This window comes from Malania oleifera, chromosome 2 (assembly GCF_029873635.1).
Source record: "Malania oleifera isolate guangnan ecotype guangnan chromosome 2, ASM2987363v1, whole genome shotgun sequence".
Taxonomy (NCBI): Eukaryota; Viridiplantae; Streptophyta; class Magnoliopsida; order Santalales; family Ximeniaceae; genus Malania; species Malania oleifera.
The window spans coordinates 24,167,344-24,194,330 of NC_080418.1; the positions used below are offsets into that span (position 1 = coordinate 24,167,344).

The following is a 26,987-nucleotide window of genomic DNA, read 5'->3' on the forward strand; positions in this document are numbered from 1 at the left end:
TGTAGACAAAATTCGACATTGATAATAATCTCCACCTATTTTACTAATTACAACTTAAAAACCATTAAATATTAGCCCTTGAATTTGAAATTTTTGTTTCCAAAAAAATAATTATCAAAGTAAAAAAGAAATTGGTTTTTATGGTCCAAGTAAATAATTTCTTTCAAAAATTTTACCCTACCTAAATTGCCAATTAAATTTGTTTTTATTAATAAAATAACACGTCATCGACCAGCAAGAGGATAGAACAGACTAATAAAAAATTCGAATGAGGAGAAAGTTGTCCAAGAAGACGCCAGCTCGCTACCATAAATAAGCTACTTTGAGCTCCGTTCAACGTCCGACTTTCCGTGGTGATCTCTCTCTCTAGCAGACCAGCCACGATGCAGAGGTTATTGCCCGCGAGGTCTCTATCTGCAGCCGCTGCTTTCTTCAGAAATGGCAGACACCGTGCTAGTTATTCGACTTCTCTTCTCTTCGATGATACTCAGAAACAAGTACTTTTTTTTTTTAAATATATAATTTTCCTTGAAAATTTCCTTCTCTTTTTATAGATACTGTTGTTTGATTGTTTATTTATTTATTTTTTTATAACCCCGACTCCGGTCACCATCACTCCACTTTGATTGTTTAATTGCTCTGCTCTGATCAATTCTTGATAGATTTCTGTACTTCTGTTGTTTGTGTGGAATTTGTATTCAGCTAATAAAACTTTTTTGCCTCGTACGCTTCAATGTTTTAGTTTTTTTGGTTGTTTTTTAATTTCATTTTGATACTGTAGATTCGCTGACTGATTACTGTGCTTGAATTTGACGTTATATTGCTGTTGGATGCAAATCAAGTGGCTGCGCATTTTCTGGGTTGTCTTTGATTATCCTTTTTGGTTGCTGCTGTGCGGGTAATCTTTGAATTTGATGGTTGCAAATCTATTATTCCTTTTAACTCTGTGTAATCTTTGTGGGGAGTGCGATCTTGAAATTTTCAGCTATATACATACTTTTTCAGGGAAAAATGACGAACCTACTCAACTCAACAGTCCCACTTTCGGACCACATGCGGGGAATTTTTTTTATTTTTCGTTTGAAGTATGTCACTTGAATCTTATTTTTCTACGTCCTTCACTTTCTGCGGCTATTTTTTTCCATCTCAAATCGATCACCAGATCAATATCCATGTTCATCTTCCACTCTTGCCCTCATATGTGTTGAATCTTCAACACTTCAGTGTCCATGTAGTCTCTCGCGATCTTCCAGCTTTTCAATCCACATTAATCAAATCAACTTTTTGTTATATAAGTTCCCAGTTAGGAGTTAGGACTTGAGATGGCCTTTGTCAGCCTCTCAATCCGCATGCTATCTTTCAAAAAAATTATCTCATTTTCTTGGACATGTATCATTTTCTCAACGGGAAGAAAAATATCAAAATAAATGTAAAATGAACAAAAAGCACACATATATGTTTTTTTTTTTTGGGGGATTATATAAGGTTCAATGACTGCATTTCTAGATGGAATTTTTTGACTAAGTCAAGATCAAACTCTTGTCCCTGACTCGGGTGCTGAATTCCTACCAATGTAGCTGGAAGTCTTGTGCCTGTAATCGTAAAGTTGAAAGATGATGCTGATACAATATATTGTACTATTTGCAGTTATTCTAAAAATTTTGGCTAAAACAGGCGGTGCTTAGATTCATTATATTGATGTGGTTTGAGTCTTGTTGTGCTATTTATTGACCTGTCTATTATTGTTATAACTAGCTCTTTTTTTAATTCCCCCAACAAATGCCTTTTTTGTTATTATTTAAGGCATTAAAGTGATTACTCAGCAATGCTATGGATGAGTATATACTTGGCACGTCTTTGGCAAAGCTTTGTATGTCATCTGGGCATTTTATACTATGGTTATTTTTTTTTTTTAGACTTTTGGTGGTTGACCTCTGTATTGGTAATTTTAGCTAGACTAAGGTGTACTTTGGTGTGAATTTTCCCTCTGTAACTCAAGAAACAGCGATTAATTTTATTTTTGACGAAAGAGGAAAACTTTGTACAAGTAGAAAAGGACTATTGAGTTGACTTGTTCTCATTTTGGAAATGGTTTCGTCTTCTTCTTCTTCTTCTTCTCTTTTAAAGGAGCCTTAAACATCTGGCTTTGTAAGCAGATCCATGGTGCCTTTAGTCTTCTAACAAATTTTGTTACAATGGTTACAGTTTAAAGAAAGCGTTGCGCAGTTTGCACAGGAAAACATTGCCCCTCATGCATCAAAAATAGACACAACGAATTATTTTCCAGAGGTTTTATGATTTATATATTTCTAAAAATTATTATCAGTTTATTGAAATTATAAAACATTATCTGAACAGGAAATTAATAAAATTCTTCATTTCTATAAATGTTAATGTCAGTTTATTAAAATTTTAACAATATTTGTAATCTCTAAACAGGAAGTCAACTTGTGGAAACTCATGGGAGATTTTAATCTTCATGGAATCACTGCACCAGGTAGGACTACCGTGATTTAAAGGAGATTATTTTGAATAATAAATCAAAAGAGTTTCCACTGCCTTTAGTTTAAGTTTATTGTGAAAATCTTCAATTAATGACATTATTGATTAAGAAATCAAGTTGTAGAAGCAGCTCCTAAAAATTTGTGGTGGTTAATTTTGTTGCATAATATGAGCCCATAGCTGTTCACGGGAGCAAACATCTTCATATGTTTCATTTCCATGAACAACTGGGCATTTAAATGCCTTTTTAAGTTTACATGTGTAGACAATTGTTGATTTTGCTAACAATTGTCTCCTTCATCTCCACTCATTTTTTTATACTGTGAAAAGATTTTGGCTTGGTGATGGGCATGTAATTAATAAGCTTTGTTCTGTGTATATATTTGTGCTGATCCTGATCCTTGAGCATAAGACTTATTTGTGTTAGTTGTCCCAACCCCAATGCTTGAAAACATAATCTATGTGAGATTAGTTGCATATCAGCAGTAGTATCTGTACTGGGTAGTTCCATCTCATCCATTTTTTAAAGAGCATTCTGAGCCTCTTACAGTCTTACCTAAGAGTTTAAGCTTTTAAGTTTAATGATCCTTAATATGGTATTAGAACTTGATTCGTCCAAAATTCTATAGTTCAAATCACACGGCCACGTTCTTATGATCATATTTCAGCACAAGGTTAATGAGGAGCCTTGTCCCTTTCATGCTTACTGGGCTTGGGAGAGTTAGTGGCATCTCACCTAACAGCTTAAGCTAGGTGGAGTGGTTCTCAGCCAATATTTTGTGTTTCATCTATTATGTTAACCTAGTTTATGGCTTGTGAATTTTATAATTGCAGCTGTACTGTTTTTTGCTCTCAGGGGAACATGAGAATAAATAATGAATCATCTAGCATTTCTCTTTTTAAGTTTCTGTCAACCAGTACTGATTTTCTAATAACAGTTATATTTAGATTTATCATCAATTGGTTGAGGATGTCTGCAGTTGCATATTTTCTTTTTATAGATGATTTAGGACTGCTATGTTGTTTACTCAGTTGCAAGTGTCAGTTGGGTAGGATTGTTACTAATGGAGCACTAAGACCAAGTAAATAATTTCTCTCTGGATACCTTGTATTCCAGAGAATTGATCCCCTCATTCTTATTCTGTATTCCTAAACATTGCATAACTTTGAATTAGATGTTGTGGGTTCTTTCCCGTTATTGGATGATTGAATAATTTTTCTTGCTAAATTCGGGATGGGGGGAAGTTATTTGAAAAGAAGACAGGTTAAAATGGATTGGTAGTAATAAAATGAGGAAATGCGGAGAGGAAGGCTGGAGATCTTTTGACAAAGGAAAATTTTTAAAAACTAACGCAGTGCAGGTGCTAACAAATTACAACCCTGTGCCAACACCGTTAGGATAATGGAATTGCATGCGATACTGCATTAATAAATGAGATCTACCAAGCTCATAGCTATTCAAAATTTCCATTTTCATTTTTATATAAAAATATTGTTGTTTTCATTATTAATCAAATCGGATGTTAATTATTGAATCAGTTTGGGTTGTTGTTTAAATTTGATATGAGTACTCCTTCGTATTGGCCTGATATTGGATGTGGTAGAATACAAACAATACATGGCTTGATTCCTTCTTCCTGTCCAGACATTCTGCCAGGTCACACCTTAATCTCGTTTCACATCATAAGATGCAAACTGCAGGTAGAACAGTTATCATTTCACAACTTTCTTTGACATGTTTAATGAGATTTTGATGTGCATTAGTGAGTGAGATTGCTTAAATTGATGCCTTCTAAATCCTATTCCTTGTCAACTAATATATTCGAAAATTTAAACTCTTCTTCCACTTTTCATTTATAACTGTTCTGAAGTATCTTTTCTTAAATGAATTTTGACTTAGTATTATGGCTCTCAACTTTGTACCACCATTCTTCATACATTTGGTTGAGCAAAGTATTCTTTTTTATTTTGTGTGTGCAAGTTGAAATTCATTTGCATCATGTAAGAGTTTCTTTAGAAATTCCCACAATTTATTTGTGCTTCATGATTTTATAGCAGTTAAAATTTAACACATTTTGGTTATATCTACCAGGAACTTAATTTCTATGAATTTGGCTCTTTTATTTTTTTCCTTGTAGAGGAATATGGAGGACTTGGCCTTGGTTATTTATATCATTGCATAGCAATGGAAGAAATTAGTCGTGCTTCAGGGTCTGTTGGCCTTTCATATGGTGCCCATTCTAACCTATGCATTAACCAGTTGGTAAATGAAACTTAGGTTTGAATTTTTTTATTATACTTATGCTGTCTCCTAGCAAATTCTGACCTGGTGAGTTTTTAGGTGAGGAATGGAAGCCCTGCTCAAAAACAGAAGTACTTGCCAAAGGTTTCATTTTATCAGTTTCCATGTCTGTTCTTTCTAGTAGAACACTTGTAACCATGCCTAATTGCTGTTGAAAATTTCTGGTTTAGTCCACTTCTTGTTGTAATCTTATGTTTTGGTGATGACATATGGATTAATCCTAGAAGGAAAGAGCATATAAGACTACTCTTTAGAGGAAAGAACAGTATCTTCTTATTTGAGTTCTACGTGGCTAACCAATTATGTACTTTTTCTGAAGCTTATCAGTGGGGAGCATGTAGGAGCTCTTGCAATGAGTGAACCCAATGGTAATAAATAAGCACTTCCTCACACCTCATCTTTATACATTCATAATTGTAGGACTTAAGTATATATATATGTATATATATATATATATATATTTAATTTGATATGGTTAATTCTCATGTTCTACTTTTTCAGCTGGCTCTGATGTTGTCAGTATGAAATGCAAAGCTGATCATGTTGATGGAGGTTACATTATAAATGGGAACAAAATGTGGTGCACAAATGGCACAATTGCCCAGACTTTGGTATCTTCATAAGTTTTGCTTTCCTTTCACTAGTGTGCCTATTACTAATACTTTTTGTGTGCGCCTGTATGCACACTTGAGCATGTAAAATTGTAATTTTTATTTTATTACATTGATACAGGTAAAAAAAAAATGTAATCTACTAACATGGACTTATGCATAGTATTTAATATCATATCTTCAAAAATAAAATCGATGAAAGTCAACAGTGTGTATGTAAAGCAGAATGGGCCTACAAGGCACCAGTCAGGAAATATGCACTTAGTATTAATGGAAGATTTTATGCTTTCAGTTCCTTTTTTCATGAATATGAGAGGACTGAGGAGTTTGAATTTTCTATGCTGCTGTAGCTGGTTCCTAGAGAGTGAATTCATGTGGGACACATACAAAGCATTTTCCTTGATGCTCATGCAAGTTCTCAGATGTATCTAGAATGCTCCTGACCGAACTGTATGTTTGCCGCCTGTTACCTAACCCAGTAGCATGCAATAATTGGACAATTTTGTAGTTTGTAACAACTTTTCAAACCAATGATGATTGGTTTGAGTTTTTGGATTTTGCTATGGATTGGAACTAAATTGAACCATTTCACCCTTGCTAATTTATTGCATTTTTGAGCTGTCTTCTTAGGAATTTCTGTTAACTCATTTGTTTGGTTACTTGAAATAGATAATTCATCTCTCTCTCTCTCTCTATTACCTTAATTTATTGAAGAAAAAAAAGTTAAATTCTTGTTATAACAAGCATTTCCCATGATTGTGGAGGCAATCAGATTATGTATTTGATTCCTGTGTGGTAAAACCAATGGTTCTGACTACTAATAATTTGCCTTTTCTTTATACAGACATCTTTCATTTGTTAAAACTGATGAGTTTTGGTGATTTAGGTTGTTTATGCAAAAACAGATGTCAAAGCTAATTCAAAGGGGATCACAGCATTTATCATTGAGAAGGGAATGCCTGGGTACTTGCACTATCACAGCTTTCTTTGCCTTTAACCAATAAATGGTGTGCCAGTCAATGGCTGCATTAAATTGTGCTCCTATTATCATAACAATCACCCAATTAGATGAAATATTTCCTTTTGTATGAGTGAAATCTAGGCCTGCAGATTTTTGCAGTGCGCAGGGTCCCTGGTCCTGCTTAGATCCCTAGCATTTTGATTTTGATACATTAGGATGATTCATGCTTAGTGTCACGGTCCCACATCAGATGTGTACTAGGGAGATCTTGGACTTATAAGGATGGTTTGGACTCCAACTATGTGAGGTGCCTTTTATAGGCCAAATCCGTGAGGCTAGTGGGCCAAAGCGGACAATACTTTTTTGGAGTTGGGTCCAAGATCGTTACATTTGATATCAGAGTTACCTTGGGGGTACTATCATGTGGGTGAATCCTACACAGAGGTGTAAGCCACTCTAACGAGGGTGCCAAAGATCAGACAGGAGAGCTTGTCAGGGTCCCACATTGGATGTTAGGGAGATCTTGGACTTATGAGGATGGTTTAGACTCCAACTATGTGAGGTGTCTTTTATAGGACAAATCCTTGAGGCCAGTGGACCAAAGTTGACATTACCTCATTGGAGTTGGGTCTAGGACCATTACACTAAGCATCTTCATAAAGGTGAATAAAGGTAAGGAGGTGATTTAGGATGGGACGCCGGACATTGGATGGATTGATGTGACCATATAGGAGGCTAATTTCAAAAAATGCAGTCAAGGGTTTGTTGGCCTAGACCCAATATTGTTTAGCTTAATTAGTTAGTTAGATTTGTGTCTTGTGCAGGTCTGTTTGCAAACAGGTGTCTTAGGGTTTTCTTTCTGATTTTCTCAGTTTTAGTTCTTTTATATATTAACGTGTTTTAATACTCTTAAAGAGGTTGGTTATTTTGGAATTGAATTGGCAGATAACTGTGTGTTCCTCCATCTCTCTCACACAATCTCCCTTCTCTCTCTCTCTCTCTCCTTCTGGACTATTTGAAAGAAAGATGGAATGATTTTATTTCCTGTCTGTAAGCCTGTCCACAATGATAAAAGTGGAATAATAACAGAAGGCAAATAAGCTAGTAGCATTTTGATACTTTTGGTTTTTTACCTTATTTTTGTTTATTTTTTACTTTACCCTTTGCAGATTCGATACTGCCCAGAAATTAGACAAACTCGGGATGCGAGGAAGTGATACGTATGTCTGCTTTGCTCTAAGTTTTGTGTTGTTCTTTGGTGCCTAATCCTCCATCTGCCCCTTGAAGTAATGGCGGTGGTCTGATGATTGGATTTAATAATATTGTAGATGTGAGCTTGTTTTTGAAAATTGCTTTGTTCCTGGAGAAAATGTTCTTGGACAGGAAGGAAAAGGTAAAAGCAATAACATCGTTTAAATTGTTGTTGAGTGAAAAATGATTAGAATAAAAGATTTCACTTGAATGCAATTTGATTTCGCTCAAGAACAAAAAAAAAATGATGCACAATAAACTTGATAGTTGATCGCTTCTAGTTTTTAGTTAAGTCTAGCAAGTCAAAATTAACTGCTTTAAAATTATGGGAAATTTTTAATAGCACTGCCTGGATCTGGTTTCAGTTGCAGCCTTTTTGGAAATATCAATTTTTGTTGTTATTGTTAAGAGGATATATGCTTAGCTCCCTAACTTTTATTATATTTAAAAGGACCTTCCCTTGCATTTTAAAAACAACACCTACCTTAAAAGTTTGTTGATTAAAGTGCTTCCGTTTTTTATCTGTTGCCAAAAGAAGTGACAAAAAATGAGTGTCAACAAGGTTATAATATGAAAGGGCAATTTTGCTTAAATTATTTGTTGTGCCTTTAATAGTACAAAGCAGTTTTTCCTACAATTTTGTCCTTGTAAGTTGCGTATTCAAGCAAAAGTTTCCATTGAAATTGCAACTTGGAGCAAAATTTATGCTTTGCACTGTAATATTACTGTTATTACTTTTTTTGTCACCATATTTCATAATCCATGGATGGAAGCAGAGGTAAAGGATTAACAGGGGTGGACAAGCAGGGAATTGGTGTTATTATGAAAGAAAAAGGTTTTTGATTTTTGGTGGGAAGTGGTGGGGTTAATTTCACCTGAAGTAGATTCCACAAATCTTACTAGAGGTTTCTGAAAGTCACTGATGTCTAGTTTTTACACTTTGCTATGTTGAAAATAGTGTTATGCTCTGATTTGGAGAGACTTCTTGTGGTAGCCTCTTTTTTTTAACTGTTTAAAATAACAGCTATTATTATTATTATTATTAGGCAACCAAGTAACAGTTCTTTTAAGCAAGAATGAGTATTGTTAGTATCAGAATGTTGGGTTGTTAATATTTACCGTATAAGATATGCCTTTTTATATCAATTTACTTAATGGTTAAATAGTGTTTCTATGTTTCAACTTGTAAGGGGAAATGCAGCCGTTTATAATTTTGTAATGAGATGGTTGTCCTGATGTTTCAGGAGTTCATGTCATGATGTCAGGGCTAGATTTGGAGAGGCTTGTTTTGGCGGCTGGGCCCCTTGGTCTCATGCAGGCATGCCTTGATGTTGTTCTTCCTTATGTTCAACAGCGAGAGCAGTTTGGCCGTCCGATTGGGGAATTTCAGTTTATACAGGTTTAGAAGTTGTTTCATTCAAATCTTTTTAGTGTTTTGTGGTTTGTGCCTCTGTGGGGTTCTTAGCACTCACACTTCTAACCTGCAAATACAGGGGAAAGTTGCTGACATGTATACTTATTTACAATCCTCAAGGTAATAAATTCATATGTTATATTGCCATGTTCCTGAAATTCAATTTTTTGTGATAAAAGTCAATTATACTTCCTCTTATTTGTTTTGCGGGTTCTTCTGTCAGATCATATGTATACTCTGTTGCAAGGGCATGCGATGATGGAAAGATTAGCCCAAAGGTGGTGTTTGATATCTTATTGCTTACCTTTATGCTCATACTTTTCTTTGAAATTTTTTTGACATCCTATGTATTTTATTGTTCTCAAAGTCAATAATTGAATGCTATGGTTCAATTGTACAAAATTACTGGGGAAAAAACCCCAGGTTCCAGAATTTGGTTAGTTGTGCTGCTTGTAAAATTGTGGGGCATTTGTGATCCATTCAGTTATAGCCTGCTCTAAATTTCTATGAGCTTGTCACCTGTTACGATTTTTATTTCTTCTTCTTCTTCTTTTAAATGAAGATATTAAAAATGTCAGGGTGGAAGTGAAACATTGACAGGACAATGGCCCGTTTAACTGTAAAGATGGCTGCATTTTTCTCATTTTTTCTCTTCCCTGCACACACCTTAAAGTTCTTTGGCTTTACCATTAATAATGCACTGATATGATTGTTATGATGGTTTTCAAAACTCAGAAAATTTAGGCAGACCTCAAGTAATATGCATCTGTTGTCAAGCTCTTTAGTACTCAGCAAAAATATGAAAAAAAAAAAAAGATTGGCTGTTTATTGTTGGTCATAAGAACAGGGAGTTGTTTGACAGGTTTGCATGATTGAATCAGGGATTGATTTTTCTAATTCATTTGTTTAGCATAGAATCATTCATGTTTTCTGGGTAAGTAAGTGCTACAGCCAGCAGCATGGGCCTATGATCAGCTGTTACTTTCAGCATAGGGTGATCAAAATGAGGCCCATGGTGATATGGGTTCATTCCTCACCCTCCCCCTTTCTTCATTATTGATGTTTTCCATTGTATTCTTGAATACAACATTCATGAAATCCTTGCCACCTGATAAGCTCTGTGTGTGTGTGTAGTTGAAGGATTAATGATGGATAGGAGAGAAAAAGTATAATTTTGTTTCTTAAAAAGATTGGTTGCTTAAAAATGTGGACTGCAAATAACTCATGCAAACAATCTTTTAGGCCTTTTGAAATATATTGTTGGCTCACAATCTAATTGCCTAGACTTTTGGGTCTAGGGGTGACTTAACAAGTGTATCAAAGCAGTGGTTCTTATAAGGTCCTTGGTTCAATTTTTATTGCTCACATTATCTTTTATTTGTTAAATTATCCTGGTGTCAATGTTGTTATTCACTTAATGACTGTTGCCATTTGCAGGATTGTGCTGCAGTTATACTTTCTGCTTCTGAAAGAGCCACCCAAGTTGCTCTTCAGGTGAAATGTAGACGCACATCTTCTTTTCATATCCTTGATTCCATACTTTGATTTTAAGATTATCTGAATTTGGTATTGATGCAAATCTCTCTGCTTTTCTTGCACTTGAGAGTAGATTTTGTGCATTTCATTCATGTCAACATTAAAAAAAAAATTATTATTCAGACAAATCAACTGAAAAGAGTCTGAACATTGAGGTTGGCTGCACAAATCCTGTTTGTCCTCACAGGCCATCTCTCTTCTAACTGTACTAATGAGAACTCCGAGCAGTGGCTTTCTTGATTCATATTCAAATAGATTTAGCAAGAACTTTAAAAAAAAGAAAGAAAAGAAAAAACATAAAACAAAAAGAAAAAGAGTAGGGCAAGAATGAAGGCATGATTCTTGATCTCAACACACTCAACAAAGGAAGGTGGAGTACAACATATAATTCCACAAAATATTTTTGTTAGAATGGTTCTAATAATGGACTTAACATTCAATTGTGCAGTCTGTACAATGCTTAGGTGGAAATGGATATGTGAATGAGTATCCAACTGGTCGCCTTCTTCGAGATGCAAAGCTATATGAGATTGGGGCGGGGACAAGTGAGATCAGAAGAATGATTATTGCTCGTGAACTCTTTAAGGAACAGTGAGAGATTGCACATTTTATTTATTTGCTACGCTCAAGCATCTTTGCCCCTTCCTGTTGTTGCTTTGACCTGTCATGCTGCAGGGTGACTTTACTGATCTAGGGACAAGGGACTAGGTCTTCTTTCGCCACACAGATGATCTTTAGTCTAATAATTTGAAAAGTGAATTTTTTGTTCCAACGTGGGGAAGAACAAGAGGATAGCCCAGTGCAAAGGTCCCAAGGTTCCCATCAATGTGGGATCTGTGTCCGAACACAGCCCTCAACTCCTGCATGCAGAAAGGCTGTTCTGGCTGAATAAAGAACAATTGTGTAAGCATTATTCTCTTTCATAAAGGATTTCAGGTTTTTATTTTTTATTATTTCAAAATAAAACGTGGAAGCAATGGTCTGCTTGATATAGTCATTTACTGAAATAAATATAGACGCGGTCTTTGTTCATTGATAGTCATTAATTCAGAGTCATATTCTGTAGCTGACTATTTGTGAATACTTAATTTTGGTGTGTAGGGTCTATTTAGAATGCAGGAAAAGGGTAAGCTCGTAGAGGGGAAGGAAGGGGGAAATGGGGAGATCCATGTGGTTATGGTGCCCTTGTGACCATGGGATCAATACTTTGACTCGAACCCTTAAAACTTGTACTAAGGAGCCATCTGATAAAATTAAAGGACCAAGTATTACGTGAATATTAAATACAACTCTAAATCTCAATCAAATTTTGAATTTGAATGTTAAATTCTTTTAGTCGGTTAGTAATTAATCTATTATGCAAGCTAAGATTTAGGATTTGGGAGATAAGAAGTGTTTTGGGGAGATGAAATATTATGAAATTTGTATTAAGATTTTAAAAAAGCCTAATGGAGCTAAAAAGATTGGGCAAATAAGTGATTTCTGGTTTAATCGTTGGTATTATTATTTAAACAAGTTGATGAATAAGATCGAATCATTAAGATTGTGTTTGGTAGCATAAATTTCATATTTTGAATTGGACTTGTGTGGATTTGAAAGGAAGTAAATACAATGTTGTACAAATTTACTTAAATTCAAATAGAAGGCCTGCTAAATGTAGGGGAAAGACAACTTACTGACAAGGAATGGATGAACATTAGGGTACACACAATTGTTTTGCACCTTGTTCATATTCCAAAACAATAAGTTTATCCTGGCAACAAGAAGAGGTACAATAACTCTCGCGTTTTTGAGCTTGGAATTTGAACTTTGACCTTAAATTTTTATAAATTTGGAAAAAAAATATGATCATATTAAATATTGAAGTCATACAAATTTAAATATGAATTTTTGAAATCTGTGTATCCCTAATATGGAACCTTGTTTTATTTTTGGCGCGGGTGGGATGGGAGCTTGGCTTGCATGTATTTGGAACAATTTTTAAATGATTCATCGTGCTTTTAAGCGATATAACTTTAAGTGAACAACTATAATAATCAATTGTGAAAAGAATTTGATACTTGTGGTTTGTTTGAAAAGAATTGAATTTAGATTTCGTTCTAATAGTAGAAGTAGATCACATTAAGAGTAGTTATGTCATGAGAATAATTTGGTCGAAGTTAATCAACTGTCTCAAAGATTGAATTTGAGTGCATTTACCCTTTTGTGACAAATAGGGTTTGTTTAATTTAAATTCATGCTTACCAGGTTAAATTCAATGAAGAAGTAATATTACATCCACAATCAGTCCAATCGTTAGAACATGCAGTCTTTTATCTGAGGTTTCATATTGTAAAGAGTGAGAAGGGGTATGAAGGTATTTGGAAAGGGAAAGAAGCTAATTCCATTGTAAACTAAGAACCAATTGCTTGGCACCAATGGACAGAGGAAAAAAAAGACAAAAAGAAAAGGTCTTTTCATACCAAAACATGGCAATAAAAAGAATTAGAGAATAGTGAGTATGGGTCACAACTAAGTGTTTTAAAATTCAAAATTGCATGCAATTCTTTTTGAATACCCTTATAATAGAAAAGGCTCCAACAAGAGTGGAGACCTAAATCCTTATTTACCCAAAATTCAAATACACTATTATATCAAATTTTGAAAATTTTTTTGGCTAGAAAAAGGCTTGGGGTTTGAGGCATGATATTTGAGAAATTCGCATGCCTAAGAGTACACAATTTAATACATTATTATATACAATTTTGAAATTTCTTCTTGCTTAGATGTTACAAATAATAAAATTTTTTTTTGGTTTAATTGGTGGTATGGTGGAATTAATCCTCCAAAAAATTTTAAAAAATAAATGAAAAAAAAAAACATTTTCTCCCTCTTGTTGCTAATTCAATCAAACAAGAGAAGAGAACTAATATTTTTGTCCATTCTAACCGAACACAGTTTAGGTGGCAATATTAGGTACCGCGACCTAACTCCAGTGAGATATTATATTTTTTTAACTAATTAAAGTTTACGATTTTGTCACATAAAAGCACCACGCAATATTGAAACCAAAGCTGTACTTATATGGTAAAAATATTCCTAGTACATGAGCTATATGGGATCATGACTAGCACCTCATCCAATAGAAGGTGCCTTATAGTATTAAAATTTAAACTACTCTTATATAATTAAGATTTCTTTAGTATTGCCTTCCATGTGGTATAATTACAAAAATTCACAAATTCATGCCTTTCTCTACTTAGGCTAAGCTGGAAGCTAATGGTAATGTCAAATCGTCTTCATTTGTTTGTATCTTAAATGTAAGATATGTGATCAGTTAGATTTGAATTCATTAATATCAAACATATAACAGGGAAATCCATTTTCAGTATATGTACAATTTAAGAAATAGACACACGGATAAGTAAAGGATAAAATCGAATCATTCTAGAACCCAAAGGCAGCTGCATGGCTCTAAAATCGAATCAGCATAAACCCATTTTAATTCAATGTTTGAAGAGACCTTGACTTTAAATTTGTCTTGGATTTGAATAAAATATAATATAAAATTATATAGCAATTTGTCCAAATTCAACTAATTCAAAATCCATGCTCCCAAACTTAGCATAAGGGTACAAAATCAACAGATGCCATCCATGGACTAAACTCATGTAAGCTGAATTGAACGGTCCAAGCAGGGTTTTAGAAAACAATTGAAAGCCAGAGAGCAAAGTCATGAATGCATAAGTACTCGATTTGATTTATAAACCCTAAAAGGAATAGAGCATGTTTGGTTAGCAACTTAAAAATCTTGGAAATTTTAGGAAATTAGTTGTGGTAGCTTCTAAGAAAGAATATTATCTCCCCCCCCCCCAAAAAAAAAAAAAAATCAAAAAAGAGGAAAAAGCAAATGGATCAGATTGAGCCTTTTCATATGGCTTTCTGGATAATGTTAAAAGTATAACCACCATAAATAATTTCAGTGCTTTGGGTAATTGACAAAAGCATGTAAAAGCCTGCTTTTCGGGAAACAAAGGTACTGCAATCCAAAAGAATAAAAAGGCACTGCATGTAGGGTGTGGAAATTAAAGAATGGACATGCCATGTTAAACTTTTGTCTACCCCAAAAAAAATAAAGGCAGGCACTGCATTGGTTGTGGCAAATAAAGGAATTAAAGAATGGACATGCCATGTTAAAACTTTGGACTCATTTTAACAGAACAGGATGTGCCAATATTGCACTGCCCCTGCATACTACATATGACAGAATAGAGCAGTTTTCACTGGTACCCAAACAAGCAAGCACCTAAGACAGTACAAAAAATTTTCAGCATTAAAGATGGATTTGACATAGTGCTTGTTTAAAACAGCTTTAAAATGGCCCAAAATAACTTTTTTGGATTCAAGGTTATGCCTATTATTATACTGAAAAGCTTCCTATTTATCTGTTCCAACATAAGCATTCACAACACACGAAACAAATGCACGAATGCATGCAGAGACATCTGAAAAGCTTCCTCATTGACTCTATCACTGAGGGAAGACAACATAAAATTTGAAATGGTTTTTTAAAGATCCAATTTAATTATCATCAAGTTTCATTGAGAATCACAGCTACTGCAATTTAAAAAAAAGTTACAAGGTTCAGGAGTAGATTTAATACACATACCAAAGTAGCAAACATAGTACTTCTTAAGATAGCCGGGCATCTCAAATCCTAACCACAGTGGGTGAAGAATCTGGCTGCCCCACTGATGAGGACTTCGACACATCGATTATTGCTGGAGCTTCTTCCAAGCAACTTTGGGTATCATCGCTGTTCATTCCGATTGTCATCTTCTCCACTTCCTCTCGAGTATATATGTGGATCTTGGATACCACGTTACAAAACTCACTGCCCAACAAGTTATGAATCAGTATCAGAAAAAAATTTCAGGAGTACCTAAAAGAATCACTATAAGGCAAGTCTAGAATAGCATTATTTTCTGCCACAGAGGTTGTGCCAATAACCATTTCCTACAGAAACCCCAACATCAAATTTTCTTTTTGATACAAGAAGCTAGTTCAAATTATAAGACACTTACTTCCATGGCTCATCCCCAACAGCAATCACATCATTCTCACTATCTGTGTACAAGATCCGCCATCCCTTATGAGGGTCATGCAAAAGGCCGTCCATGCTAAAAAGCCGCTCTAGTTCACTCAGCAAGTCATCATAGCCGTTTAGTCTTGACAGATCGATAGCTCTTCCCACCAAGTTGCCTTGCTTGTGGACCTTCACTCAATTCATGCAACTTCAGTGGCAGAAGAAATCAAAAATAAGTGAAACTGAAGTTTTAACTTTTCCGTTTTTGCAGCTTACCTTCGTGCAACTCCTTTTACTGGAACTTTGCGGGTTTTGAGGGGCTTCTCCAGTCAAGGAGAATCCAAACAATTTGCAGCCAGCCATGGTCCCATTAAAGGCATCATCTTTCTGATTTTTCAGATTTGCCCCTAAAGTGGGAGGAGCATATAAATTTTCCAATGACTTCTGCTCGTTTGGTAGATTTGGCTTTCTAACTTCATCCCTGATAATCCCACCGGCAACAGAAGGCATGCTGCTGAATGGAATGTTTTCTCTAGGGAAACTAGTTGTATAAGAGGGCAATACAGGATCTTGGCCAGCTTTGTAAATGTTGTTGTGCGGAACATACATGTCTCTAACACCTTCTGAAGCTAGTGGGTAGAAATTGGGTTTGGATCCTTGATACATGTTAAGAAAATGGCAACTGAGATCATGTTTTCCCCAAGAGCTTAGGTTGAAATTGCCCTTTCCTGTCAGGGATCTCAAGGGGCATATTTCTTGACCTTGCAAGACCTTAGGGAATCTATCAGATTCCACAAAGCCTGTGTAATTAGTGGGCTGAACCCTCATATAGTCACTAATATTTTTCCTTTGTAATCCATTTGATGCAAGACTCTGATGTGCTGGGGATTGCATATCAAAATCCAGCGAGCGGTTTATCTTATCACGCCCATATAGCGGTGATACAAAACCTGCATTTTCTTGACCTTGCAAGACCTTAGAGGATCTAACAGAATCCTCAAAGTCCAAAAACCCACCCCCTCCTGCTGCAATAAAATTAAGATTTTAGAGCTGCATGAACAATGGAAATAAAGCATAGAATGCTACATTAAATATCTTCATAAGAAGATTTTGTACCAGATACGGGATTGTTGGGCGGAGTTGGCTGCAAACTGGTGCGCAGCTTTTTCAGCCTTGGCGAGGATTGGATGCTCAAGGGAGGGATAGATACAGAAGGATCAATCTCCCATGGGGACACTCGTTCTTGATGATCACTGACAATATCTTCATCCCACCTGACCTGTCAGAGACGTGAAGGCAGTGGGATTGACATCAGAAGATGAAAAATCATGGACTTAAATAACTCAACCTGTCCGCTCTTAAAATGCAAAGAAAACATAGAAAATTATATGCGAAGATCTGAAAGGAGAGACTTGTTTGATGGGGTCTGCTAAGACGATCTATGCCAAAAAAATTTGTCCATCAGGATGCTCATAACAATCAAAACGTACAAGTGCTGTTCTGAAAGTCACTACCCGCAAAACAGAAAAGGGGAAAAATAAAAAAAGGAAGGAAAAAGAGGATAGATGTTATGTAAGAATTGGATCATTATATGCAAAGGATGCTTCGTGGAATTCATCATTGCTTGTTTAGCCTCATGTGTGATGTCAATTGACCATCTTCCAATCTATTTTTTATGTCGTCAATTGTCATAGGGAGTTGTGATTCGAACCTATCCAATTCTCATTGGAAAGAGGCTAACAAGCTGACAGTTTTATAACACCAAATCTTTCTAGCCTCTATGCATAGCTCCACTAGGCAGAACTTGACATGTAATCATTGAAAAATGGATTTGTGTTGTGTGTCAAGATCCTACATAGTAGGGTTATAAAGTGGGATTATGTAGCATTGCTGGTTTCGTTAATAGCCTTTAGTATTGCATAAACAATTTTTATCAGGAACCAAGAGGAGAAAAATAGATGTTTTACTAACAAAACACAGAAGAAAGAAAAGTGCAGCATCAAACCTGTAAAACAACCAAAAATGAAAAAAAATGGTAGCAGGGAGACATAAATAAGGGAATATGTGCACTTCAATTAATGGCTCAAAGTTTGGAATATTACTGTCATATAAAGCAAAATTAATAATCTAACCATCAAGCATCTCCACTTTGAGTTTGGCCATCGAAAAAGATCCACATCACCTATCCCAGTCACTAAACCACTGCACCTGAAAGACAGTGGTAAGAATTTATGTTTGAAGAAGAAAATCATTCTGAGAAAAACATGATTTGGTCAAGGCATTTATCAAAATGTCAGACCTTCTTTCTGGAGAATCATCCATTTCTAGTCTCATTTTGAATCTTGTTCCAATGGATATCGGATTGGTAATGCTCTTCATAAATTTTTGGTAAGGTATGACAAATTCCGCATGGCTTGCCCTGCATTTCAGAAAATTTTGAAAACGTTACCAACTTTTACCATGCAGTTATATGTCTCACCAAAGATGCACAAACTTCCAAGAATCAATGAAATGCAATACAGACTTCTCCAATGCATATACATACCATTCAAACTTCGGAAGCCCCCTAGAAGTTCAACAATTTGATGTCATGGATTTCTTGTATATATGGTGGTGGTGGGTTCAAAACAAAACTGCTTATAAATCTATTGCAGGGAAAGAATGAAGTCTTTAATGATTGACGAACATGTCTCATGTGCTGGTGCTTCTATGATATATTTCAAGTTCACCACCTTTCAAGCAATGCACGATAAGATTGGCCACCCCACTGGCATGAATAGTGTCTATTGTCAGTTAGGGGTTTGAATCCCATCCCATTACCTTGTGGAGGTAGGAACTAAGGGGGAAGCCAGTGGCCAGCCACCTGGTGGATTAGTCAGGTTCCGAAGGGACTCAGACACCACTGTCAGAAAAAAAGAAAAAAGGGATTTTTGTCATAGTAAAATTTATTCTAATGCAAATGTGAAATTCACATATTTGCTTTTTCTTTGTTATCTAATTTTAGAATCGAGGCACATTTCCAGTTTACACACAGATAACTAACCAAAGATTTACCGATGGTTTTAGTCACCACGCTCATACCCTCATAGTTTGACCAATTCAAAATCAAGAACTATAGCTATGTCACGTAGGTATGCACATAACACATGTAAGGGATTTCACCATTCAAATGAATATGAGGTCTAGAAGAGCCTATCTCCTGAATTAAGTTATGTGTGAGAAGTTGTTTAAGGATGAGGAGTGCCGCCCTTATGAATTCCTTATAAACCATGGAGTAGGCATGAACTTCTGAAAAGTTGATTTTTAACCAATCCCCTGTTAATTTTTTTTTCTGGCTCAATCAAGAGGGGATGCAATAACAATATAAAATGAATGAACTAAAATTGAAAAATAACAAAAAACACCTACTTTTATTAAAAAAAACAACTAAATGATTCTACTTGTACAAAAAAAGTACATACAATTCTGCCCATCAGTAAATCCAAGTACCAGTTGACATCTTTCCTCAAATATAACTTGCAAACTTAAGCACAAGTGATAACTTGGATCCTGGATTTGGAAAAGTTGAAGGATGCAACACTACATTACACCATTTTTTATCTAAGTTACTCCTACTTTGAGACAAAAAGAAATCACCATGTTGTAATGGTCAAGGACAACTTTTCATGTGCGCTTCTTCTCTTATAGTTGTACGAAATTGCCACTCTATTTGTAATTAATGTATGTGTTAAAGCTTGATATACATTGTTGGCCCATAACCTAACAACTTAAGCACTTAAGTAAAGTGGTAAACTAACATGGTATCAGAGCTGGTTACTAGGAGGTCCTAGGCTCTAGTCTTGTTTCCTGCATTCATTATGTGATGTTTAAAAAAATTATTGTGTTCCCTATCATGGGTGTTATGATCATGTGTTTATCTCTCCATGTGCTATTGGGCAGCACTTGCGGGGGAATGCTAAAGCTTGACATACATTGTTGGCCCACAACCTAAGAGCTTAAGCTTTTAGGTAAAGTGTTAATCTAACAGTATGCATGCCAAGTGTCCATATAAGTTGTTCGTAGAAACTAGTGGAAGCATTCCATGTGTGTCCACGGAAGTTGTTTGGAGGAATTCATTGTAGCATGCATCCGTCTATGGAAGTGATTTGGAGGAAATAACTACCACCAGTTGCAGGCACACTTGAGAGTGTGCCAAGTATCCCACTAATAGTCTCTTCAAATTAAACGGGAATTGTAGGAAATAAATCTCCCACATAGGAAACTTCCCAAAAAAAATTCCTTTCCCACAAAACAGAACCAATTTACTACCTCTCATGTATATATATATATAAAATTATTTTGAATGAAAAAAAAAAGCTTTATCAAAATGTCATCTAGAGCCACCATATTTGCTTTATGGGTAAACAAATTTTGCTTGTTTTAAAAAGGGAAATCAATGTTTTATGGAGTAAAAATCCAGGGAGATTTGGAAGGAGAAAGTTGTAATGTTGAGGACAAGAGCAGAGAGGAAAAGTGAGTGTTTTTGTGTTTTAGAAAAAGCAGAGATGTTGATACAGGATTCAGGACTTAGGAGAGATACTATATGGGTACAACAATACAGAAATCTTGAAAAATCAGCATACTCGCAAGAACATGACAGTAAAAATATACAAACTTATGTACAAACGTAAAAGCATATATGTATGTATTACACTAGAAAATTATAAGAACAAATAATGAGTCGAGCATTCTTAGCTCTTACATTAGCTAAAACAATGATTTTTTAAGTCCAATTGTAAATAGTTCATGCTTCACAGCAAGCTCCTTAATATTATTCTTATCAGCATTTGTTTTTCAAATTGGCTCCCACAGCACAACTCTCACTACTGCAGCCATACATTCAAGTTCTTTGGAGAGTTGTAGAAGATCTAATTTTTTGTTTTTTCTTCCTGCATTATGCTACAACATTTAGCACCATAACTGAGTAATGATCTTCTAGCGCTATCAGTGCACAATATTGGCATTAAAACTAATTCTCAACATATGTGCTTTGTAGCAATCACATGAATCTTGTTTTTATTGGTCCTCTTGGGATTAGAAAAATTCCACATTAGAGGCCTTGCAAATTTATGGGCATCAGTCATTCTCCATAATTATCCTGGAATTATCCTGTGCCATAGTCTACTAGTAAGATACTTTGCAATATATTCTCAAACTTCAAGAATTCACTCCATTAGTCTTCAAGAATGCATTCTTTGTAGTAAGTCTTCCCATTTCATTACAATTTCAGTCCTCAGTAATAAATGCAACTACTTTGGCTATCATTCCAACAGGAATATCATCTCAGGGTGCAGTAAGGTCACACAGCCTATGCTCAAGTTAAAAAAACTGTTTATATATTCAAACATAGTTCCACCACCAAGGTGGCCAAATAACTGAATCCAAGATCCAAATATCCAATTAGCATAATTGAATTCCTTTAGGACCACAGGGGATTTTGAAAAAAATTGTATCACTTAAACATCAAAAGATATTTTTTTCCCCGTTATCGATTACAGCCACACATGTATAAACTTGATTTGCAAACAGCATAGGCAAATTGTTGTCTAGTATGGGAATAGGAAGTCTGCAGTTTACCGGACTAGGGTAACGACTCCTACTTTAAGTCTTGAGTGTATGTAAGCAACTAAGCATCACATGGCATGCTCCTAGTTCACATCGTTCCCCATCACATATTTATGCTGGCTGCAAGTGTTACTATTACACTGATCCCCACCATTTTTAGAACTATGGCCATATGTTGTGGCTCTGTTCTTGAATCTGAAATTAGAGTACTCATGGGGAGCGATTCCTCCCCAGTTGCCAGGTAACACAATCTAATTCATGTGTAGCTCAGCCTTTTGGTAAGTGCCTACTGCCTGTCCATAAGTTGGGGGTGGGTGGGTACAGAAGGTAGGAAGAACTGAAAATATCTTCCTTTTCTCTTTCTGTTCCTTTTTTTTTCCCCCAATTTCTTTCTAGTGACGAAGTTGGGATTGGACCTACAATCTATATGAATGTAAGCATTTCATTTCTAACATTGCATCCATCTAGTTATCTTATGAACAGAGCAAACAGGTTATCCTAAGAACATTGCATTTCATTTCTAACATCGCATCCATCAGGTTATCATATGAACAGAGCAAACAGTGTAGACAGATTTCACTATGAATTGAAAAGGAAATACAAATGGAGATTCACAAATGCTCAAACCCTAACCCTAGATTAAAAGAGAGCTCAAAACCCTTAAAACATTAACATATATGTGTGAACAGCAAATACAAATAGGGTCTAGTCAAAGGGCCCGTTCTCATGGACCTGAAATTAGGAGTAAACAGCAGGCTGTAATGAAAATGTTCAACACAAGATATAACCATAACCCACTCATATCAAGACTTGAAACTCAATGGATACAAGCTCCTTAAAACAACTTTCCATACATGCTCACTGCCATTGTCACTGTGACTACACAAAATATGCCAACCCTTTGGAGTGGGCTGCAGATACAAACACAATACAAGCATACAAGAATTACAAACTAGAAATCACCACAAAACTTGGGAACAAGTTAGACTCAGAAGAGGTACAGTTTCATTTCCATGATGACAGCCACTTGAAAGCACTACTTATAGACTCAAAGTAGTAGTAGCAGTGTTCTAGGACTGCAGGCATACAGTGTTTTCTTCTCCAATTCATTTTCTTTGTTGAATTAAGTACATGATGAGTTTTCTATCCAATTCTTTTTTTTTGGGTAGTGTTAAGTGGGCATTTGTGGTACCTTGGACTGTAGAAAACGTGGAACATGCTTCTGGTGGAGATTGCATTAGCCACCAAAGAAAGAACATTGGGATGTGAATTCTGGTTGCCAACAATTGAGTCAGGAAGACCATTTCTTGGTCGAACTGCTCTTCTAATTCCCAATCTCAGCTCTCCACCTTCACCCCTATAAAGATAATAGTAAATTTGTATCAGATAGAACTGCACAATATATATCAGCTGAGGAAAATTTATGACACACAATATATATCAGATGAGGAAAACTTATGGGGCATTTGAACATTCGACAACTGAAAGTTTTTCCATGTTGCTTCAGATAGAATTTGAAATGGGGACGCTTCATTTCCTATTTTTAATTTACTTTGCTATAACATAATTTTATCCCTAAATCCTAACTTAGGATTCAGAAATTGAGGCATTTTCCAATTTTCCTGTTATCCCTTGTTAGCATGAGTATTTGTTTCCTTGTAAATGATCCCTTATGGGCATTGCCGCTTACTTAAATCTTAAATAATAATAACTCATTCTAAAGATGGTCTTGTGCCTTCCAACTCCTATGGGAAACAAATAGTATGATTTCATTATCATGTGGTGTACAATCCCTCTTCCAGATTTGATTAAACACACATACCTCAAAAAGAGGACTGCATCCCCAGAGACAAGATTCTTTTGGTTAACAAAAATACTCCATCCAGTAGTTAGCAGATGGCGCCTTGGCTGACCTGTAAATTTAACAAGGAATTGCCACCACAAAAATTTTTCCATCAACATAATCCCATCAACAGACAGAATTCAGCCAAGTACCTCGATAAATATGACGAAACTTCCACTCCACTCCATGAAGGTCCTTGGCAACAAGCTCTTGAGAGGGCCTTTGTTGTTCATAATCCTGCAATGTCCAAACACAGCCATTATGAGGAACTCCAACAACAGCAAAACAAATAATCCACTTGAAAACATGAAGAAAACAACAAAAAGACGAGAGAGAAAAAAATTCACCAAAGGTGGGAAACAGTCCTCAGCAGCTCTGCGCGGAACAGAGAATCCACCGTGGGTGCTGGTATCAGAAGCTGTGAGTGTTTTGCAGAACATGTGTGGGGTTGATTTTGGGGTTAATCCTCCAACTCCCTCCTCATCCAGCCCCACCCCCTCAGCCCCTTTCCCCTCTAAATTCAACTCCATCATCTAACAAATATCCCCGAAGACAAATGCCATCATCATCATCAATATAGGTTAAATTTGAGCTGCTTACTAAAGCAGGAGAATATTCTAACAGGAAAATTCAATTAATCAAAAAATGTAAGAAGTTGAAAATTTAGAAAGAATAGAATACGCCACAATTAAACACGCCCACACCACTCCAAAAAAAAAAAAAAGTGGGGGGGGGGGGGGGGGGGGGGGGGGGGGAGGAGAGGGGGAGGGACAATACATTTTGTATATAAATATAGTAGTTGTTGCTCAGGGCTAGACGAACAAGCCAAGCAGCTAAACATTAGAATAGTTTAGAGATCATACCTCTGGTTGAGGAAGTAAAGTGACCTGGGTATAGACCTCATCATTCTCCTTATTAGCCTGTTTGGACAAAATATAAATATCAAACGAAATTAAGAGAAACAGAATATGAAATCGATTGAAAGAAAAGTGAAATGGGGGAAGATAATTATCAAGGAAGCACAAAACAATTGAATTCACAAGGAAGGAAAAAAAAGAAGAAGTAAAAGCATTACGTACAAGCAGCTGAACATTTACAACTCTGCAGAAGATTTGGGGTTGGAGATCACAGGTGGGCATCTCCATGGGAGGAAAAGGGGAGGAGGAGGCAGCCTGTTCCAGGTGACCCTGCGGGAAGTACACAACCACATTTCCTTTCTTGGGCAGTGAGGTGAGAGGGCCAGCGCAAGCGTGCCAGAGCTCCAAATAAATGGAAGAAGCGGCAGGAGAAGAGGAGGAATTCGAAGAAGATGAAGATGAAGAAGAAGAAGAGAGGCAATGAACACAGCCACCCTTGTCACAATCTCCATTACAACAAGCATTCTCCACCTCAGTCACTGCATGGTTCAGATCAATTTCCATGAAAACCCAGTATTGTTCTCAATGTTGTTGAATAAAGCAAACCCAGAGAAACCAGCCCACCAACAAAAAACAACATAAACAAAGAAAAGTAGGGGTGGGGGCGTATGACGGCAATCAAGTGGCTTGGAAGGGCACCCACAAAGCCAGAGCAATAGAAAATTGGAAATGAAGTCAAATCATGGCAAGAAGTTCATAAGTTGAGGGGTAGCTAGAACAGTAGTAGTAGAAGAAGAAGAAGAAGAAGAAGAGAGAGAGAGAGATCAATGGAGAAGAAGAGAAGCAGAAAGTCATGCTTGGAGGGATACCCAGAAGGCTAAAAGACGGGAAGAAAAGAGAGGGGTATCAAATAATAACAAGAAATTCAAAGTATGATTCCTCCCCCATTTGCAGTACTGAGAAGGGGGAGCAGAAGCAGCAGACATAGACAATTGCATAGGAAGCACAGAAGCAAAAGGCGAAAAAAAAGCCAATGCGGTAGTGGGCTTTGGACTTGGACCCTTGGCCTGTTATAAGAGAGAGAGAGAGAGAGAGAGAGAGACTGTGTTGGGTGGGGGGGACAGGCTAAAAACAGTACAGAACCATTCTTCCCCACCCCACCCATTGCTTTGCCTCCTTTATCTTTATCCTTCTTTTCATCATTAATAATATTTTTCACTGAAATGAGGTCCTCCACAAAGACAAAAGGGAGGTTTTTTCATTCAACACACCCAAAAAACAGCATTATTTTTTTTCATTTAATTCATACTGTAACAATAAACAAAGAAAACAACTCATAAAGTTTGTGCCCCAATCAATCATAATTTATCTTAAAATCCTTTCTGCTTATCATTTCTACATGTATCCACCCCAACAATCATATAGAATAATCATAATCCCCCAATAAAATACCCAAAATTAACAAACCAATACCCATCTCACAAATTCATCTTTTCATACCATCCCTGCTACCATAAAAAATATAAACGATGCAAGAAGCATGCTCTCATGGAACAGTATAAAGCTGCTGTATGTACATAATAATGATATAAACATACAATAGTATAATACAAATACATATAAAATGATGTAAACAACCCCTTTTCATTCCAGTTTCCATGGATGGCAAAAGAATAAGGCATGGCGTACACCAAAATGATAAAGTAATCTCAGTTCCTCTGTTCTATTCAATCGACCAGTCGAGACTTTGATCAATCAGACCAGACACATACAGCCATACAATATTTCATAATAATAATTCATTAATAAAAACAGAAAGAGAGAGAGAGAGAGAGTTGTCAATGCAATTGGGCCCTCAGACTTTGGCAGCACCTATCGTGGGGGCGTGCTGTGTTAAGAGGTTGGGACTCAGTGACTCAGAGACCGATTCAGCACTGTCCACTCTTTTTACATCTCTCTCGTCTCATCACTCTCTGTTCCTCTCTTTTAATACTCTTCATCGCTGAGAGAGACGATGGGGGGCAGTGCTCCTCTTCCCACGCGCTACCCCCAGCGTGAACACCGCCCGCCAATCAACGCATACCCTGCGGGCGACTTTCCCCTCGGCCCGCGAGTGGGTGGTGCGGCGCGTGCGCCGACGCGGAAACGGCTGCTTCCCCTCCTGGGGCCGACACGTGCTGGGAGTGCGCGTGGAGAGGCGGTGGCGTGGGGTGGCCTGCGCCTTTGGCGCTGCTTTGGTGGCTCCACCACATACATTCCCCTCTCACGCCCTCGAAATTCCCGACTGAAAATGCCACCCGAATGGGGAGTTATTTACTGAAAAGCCATCCCGCTTTCTCTGCGGGCTGACAGTGTGACAAAGCACCTGCCGCGCACGAGCATTTACAAAGCTGCGTCCTTCCACTATGCTACTGCTGAGGTCCATCATCCTCCCATGGACCCCACCTTGCCTGCCCCACATCGGCTTCAACCACTGACCTCCATCTCTGATTTGGCCCTAATGGTCTCTCTATATCACCCCACCTTTCATATTAATTTTGTCCCCATGTACACCAAGAAACTTGCTTAATTAATAAAATTTTAAATTAAAAAAATATCAACCGAGAGACATTAGCATTACCTCATCCTCATTGTTGAACATTTTTAAATCTTGAGACCAATTCATTGGTTTAATTTTGTCATTTTTTTAGTCTGAAATCATTAAGCATAGTACCAAAAGATTTAGCAAGAGACTTATTAGATTCTGATTGTAAAAACATATTAAATGAACTAGATATCTCACTTAACTTGACTATAGTAAAGATGATTGCTACATATTGCATTTTAAGATCTATGTATATAAAAACAATAAAAAAAAGAAAAAAGATCACAACAATTCAGGCGCTTTCTTAGTTTATCTATAATTATAGAGTATTTTAGTATAAAATCTCCAATATATAGCTAGTGAAATTGCAACAGATCGAGTTTCAACCTTGGGCTACATGTATAAAGATAGTCCAATGTGAAAAATCCAATAATGTCCTTTTATAATGCTACAATAC

The 26,987-nt window shown here is 36.4% G+C and overlaps 2 protein-coding genes across 10 annotated transcripts; one reads left to right on the top strand and one right to left on the bottom strand.

Moving 5' to 3' along the window:
- The first annotated feature begins 297 nt into the window (after positions 1–297).
- On the top strand, positions 298–11,904 carry LOC131147914 (isovaleryl-CoA dehydrogenase, mitochondrial). Of its 3 annotated transcripts, none has more exons than XR_009134966.1 (16): positions 298–497; positions 2,206–2,289; positions 2,440–2,497; positions 4,641–4,765; positions 4,844–4,888; positions 5,124–5,172; positions 5,306–5,415; positions 6,302–6,378; positions 7,546–7,596; positions 7,705–7,769; positions 8,872–9,026; positions 9,121–9,161; positions 9,265–9,319; positions 10,479–10,535; positions 11,026–11,480; positions 11,679–11,904. XR_009134966.1 is itself a non-coding variant. In XM_058097565.1 (16 exons), the coding sequence occupies exons 4-16, from the start codon at positions 2,461–2,463 to the stop codon at positions 11,170–11,172; spliced, it is 1,014 nt and encodes a 337-aa protein (XP_057953548.1). In that variant the 5' UTR covers positions 454–497; positions 843–898; positions 2,206–2,289; positions 2,440–2,460; the 3' UTR covers positions 11,173–11,609. The 3 variants fall into 3 exon arrangements, 2 of the variants coding, with proteins under 2 accessions (XP_057953547.1, XP_057953548.1); XM_058097565.1 differs by lacking the exon at positions 11,679–11,904 and adding an exon at positions 843–898 and having other exon boundaries at positions 454–497; positions 11,026–11,609; XM_058097564.1 differs by lacking the exon at positions 11,679–11,904 and having other exon boundaries at positions 11,026–11,609.
- A 3,206-nt stretch (positions 11,905–15,110) lies between these two features.
- Positions 15,111–25,910, bottom strand: LOC131147915 (auxin response factor 4). Of its 7 annotated transcripts, none has more exons than XM_058097572.1 (13): positions 25,808–25,823; positions 24,169–24,485; positions 23,953–24,009; positions 23,437–23,622; positions 23,242–23,326; positions 23,069–23,159; positions 22,439–22,603; positions 17,942–18,061; positions 17,775–17,850; positions 16,759–16,921; positions 15,919–16,667; positions 15,641–15,831; positions 15,111–15,450 (listed from the first exon to the last, which is right to left on the bottom strand). In XM_058097572.1, coding segments are annotated over exons 1-13 (2,385 nt in total). In that variant the 5' UTR covers positions 25,809–25,823; the 3' UTR covers positions 15,111–15,266. The 7 variants fall into 7 exon arrangements, with proteins under 7 accessions (XP_057953555.1, XP_057953553.1, XP_057953550.1 ...); XM_058097570.1 differs by lacking the exon at positions 25,808–25,823 and adding an exon at positions 25,585–25,719 and having other exon boundaries at positions 15,919–16,664; XM_058097567.1 differs by lacking the exon at positions 25,808–25,823 and adding an exon at positions 25,585–25,719.
- Positions 25,911–26,987: the final 1,077 nt, after the last annotated feature.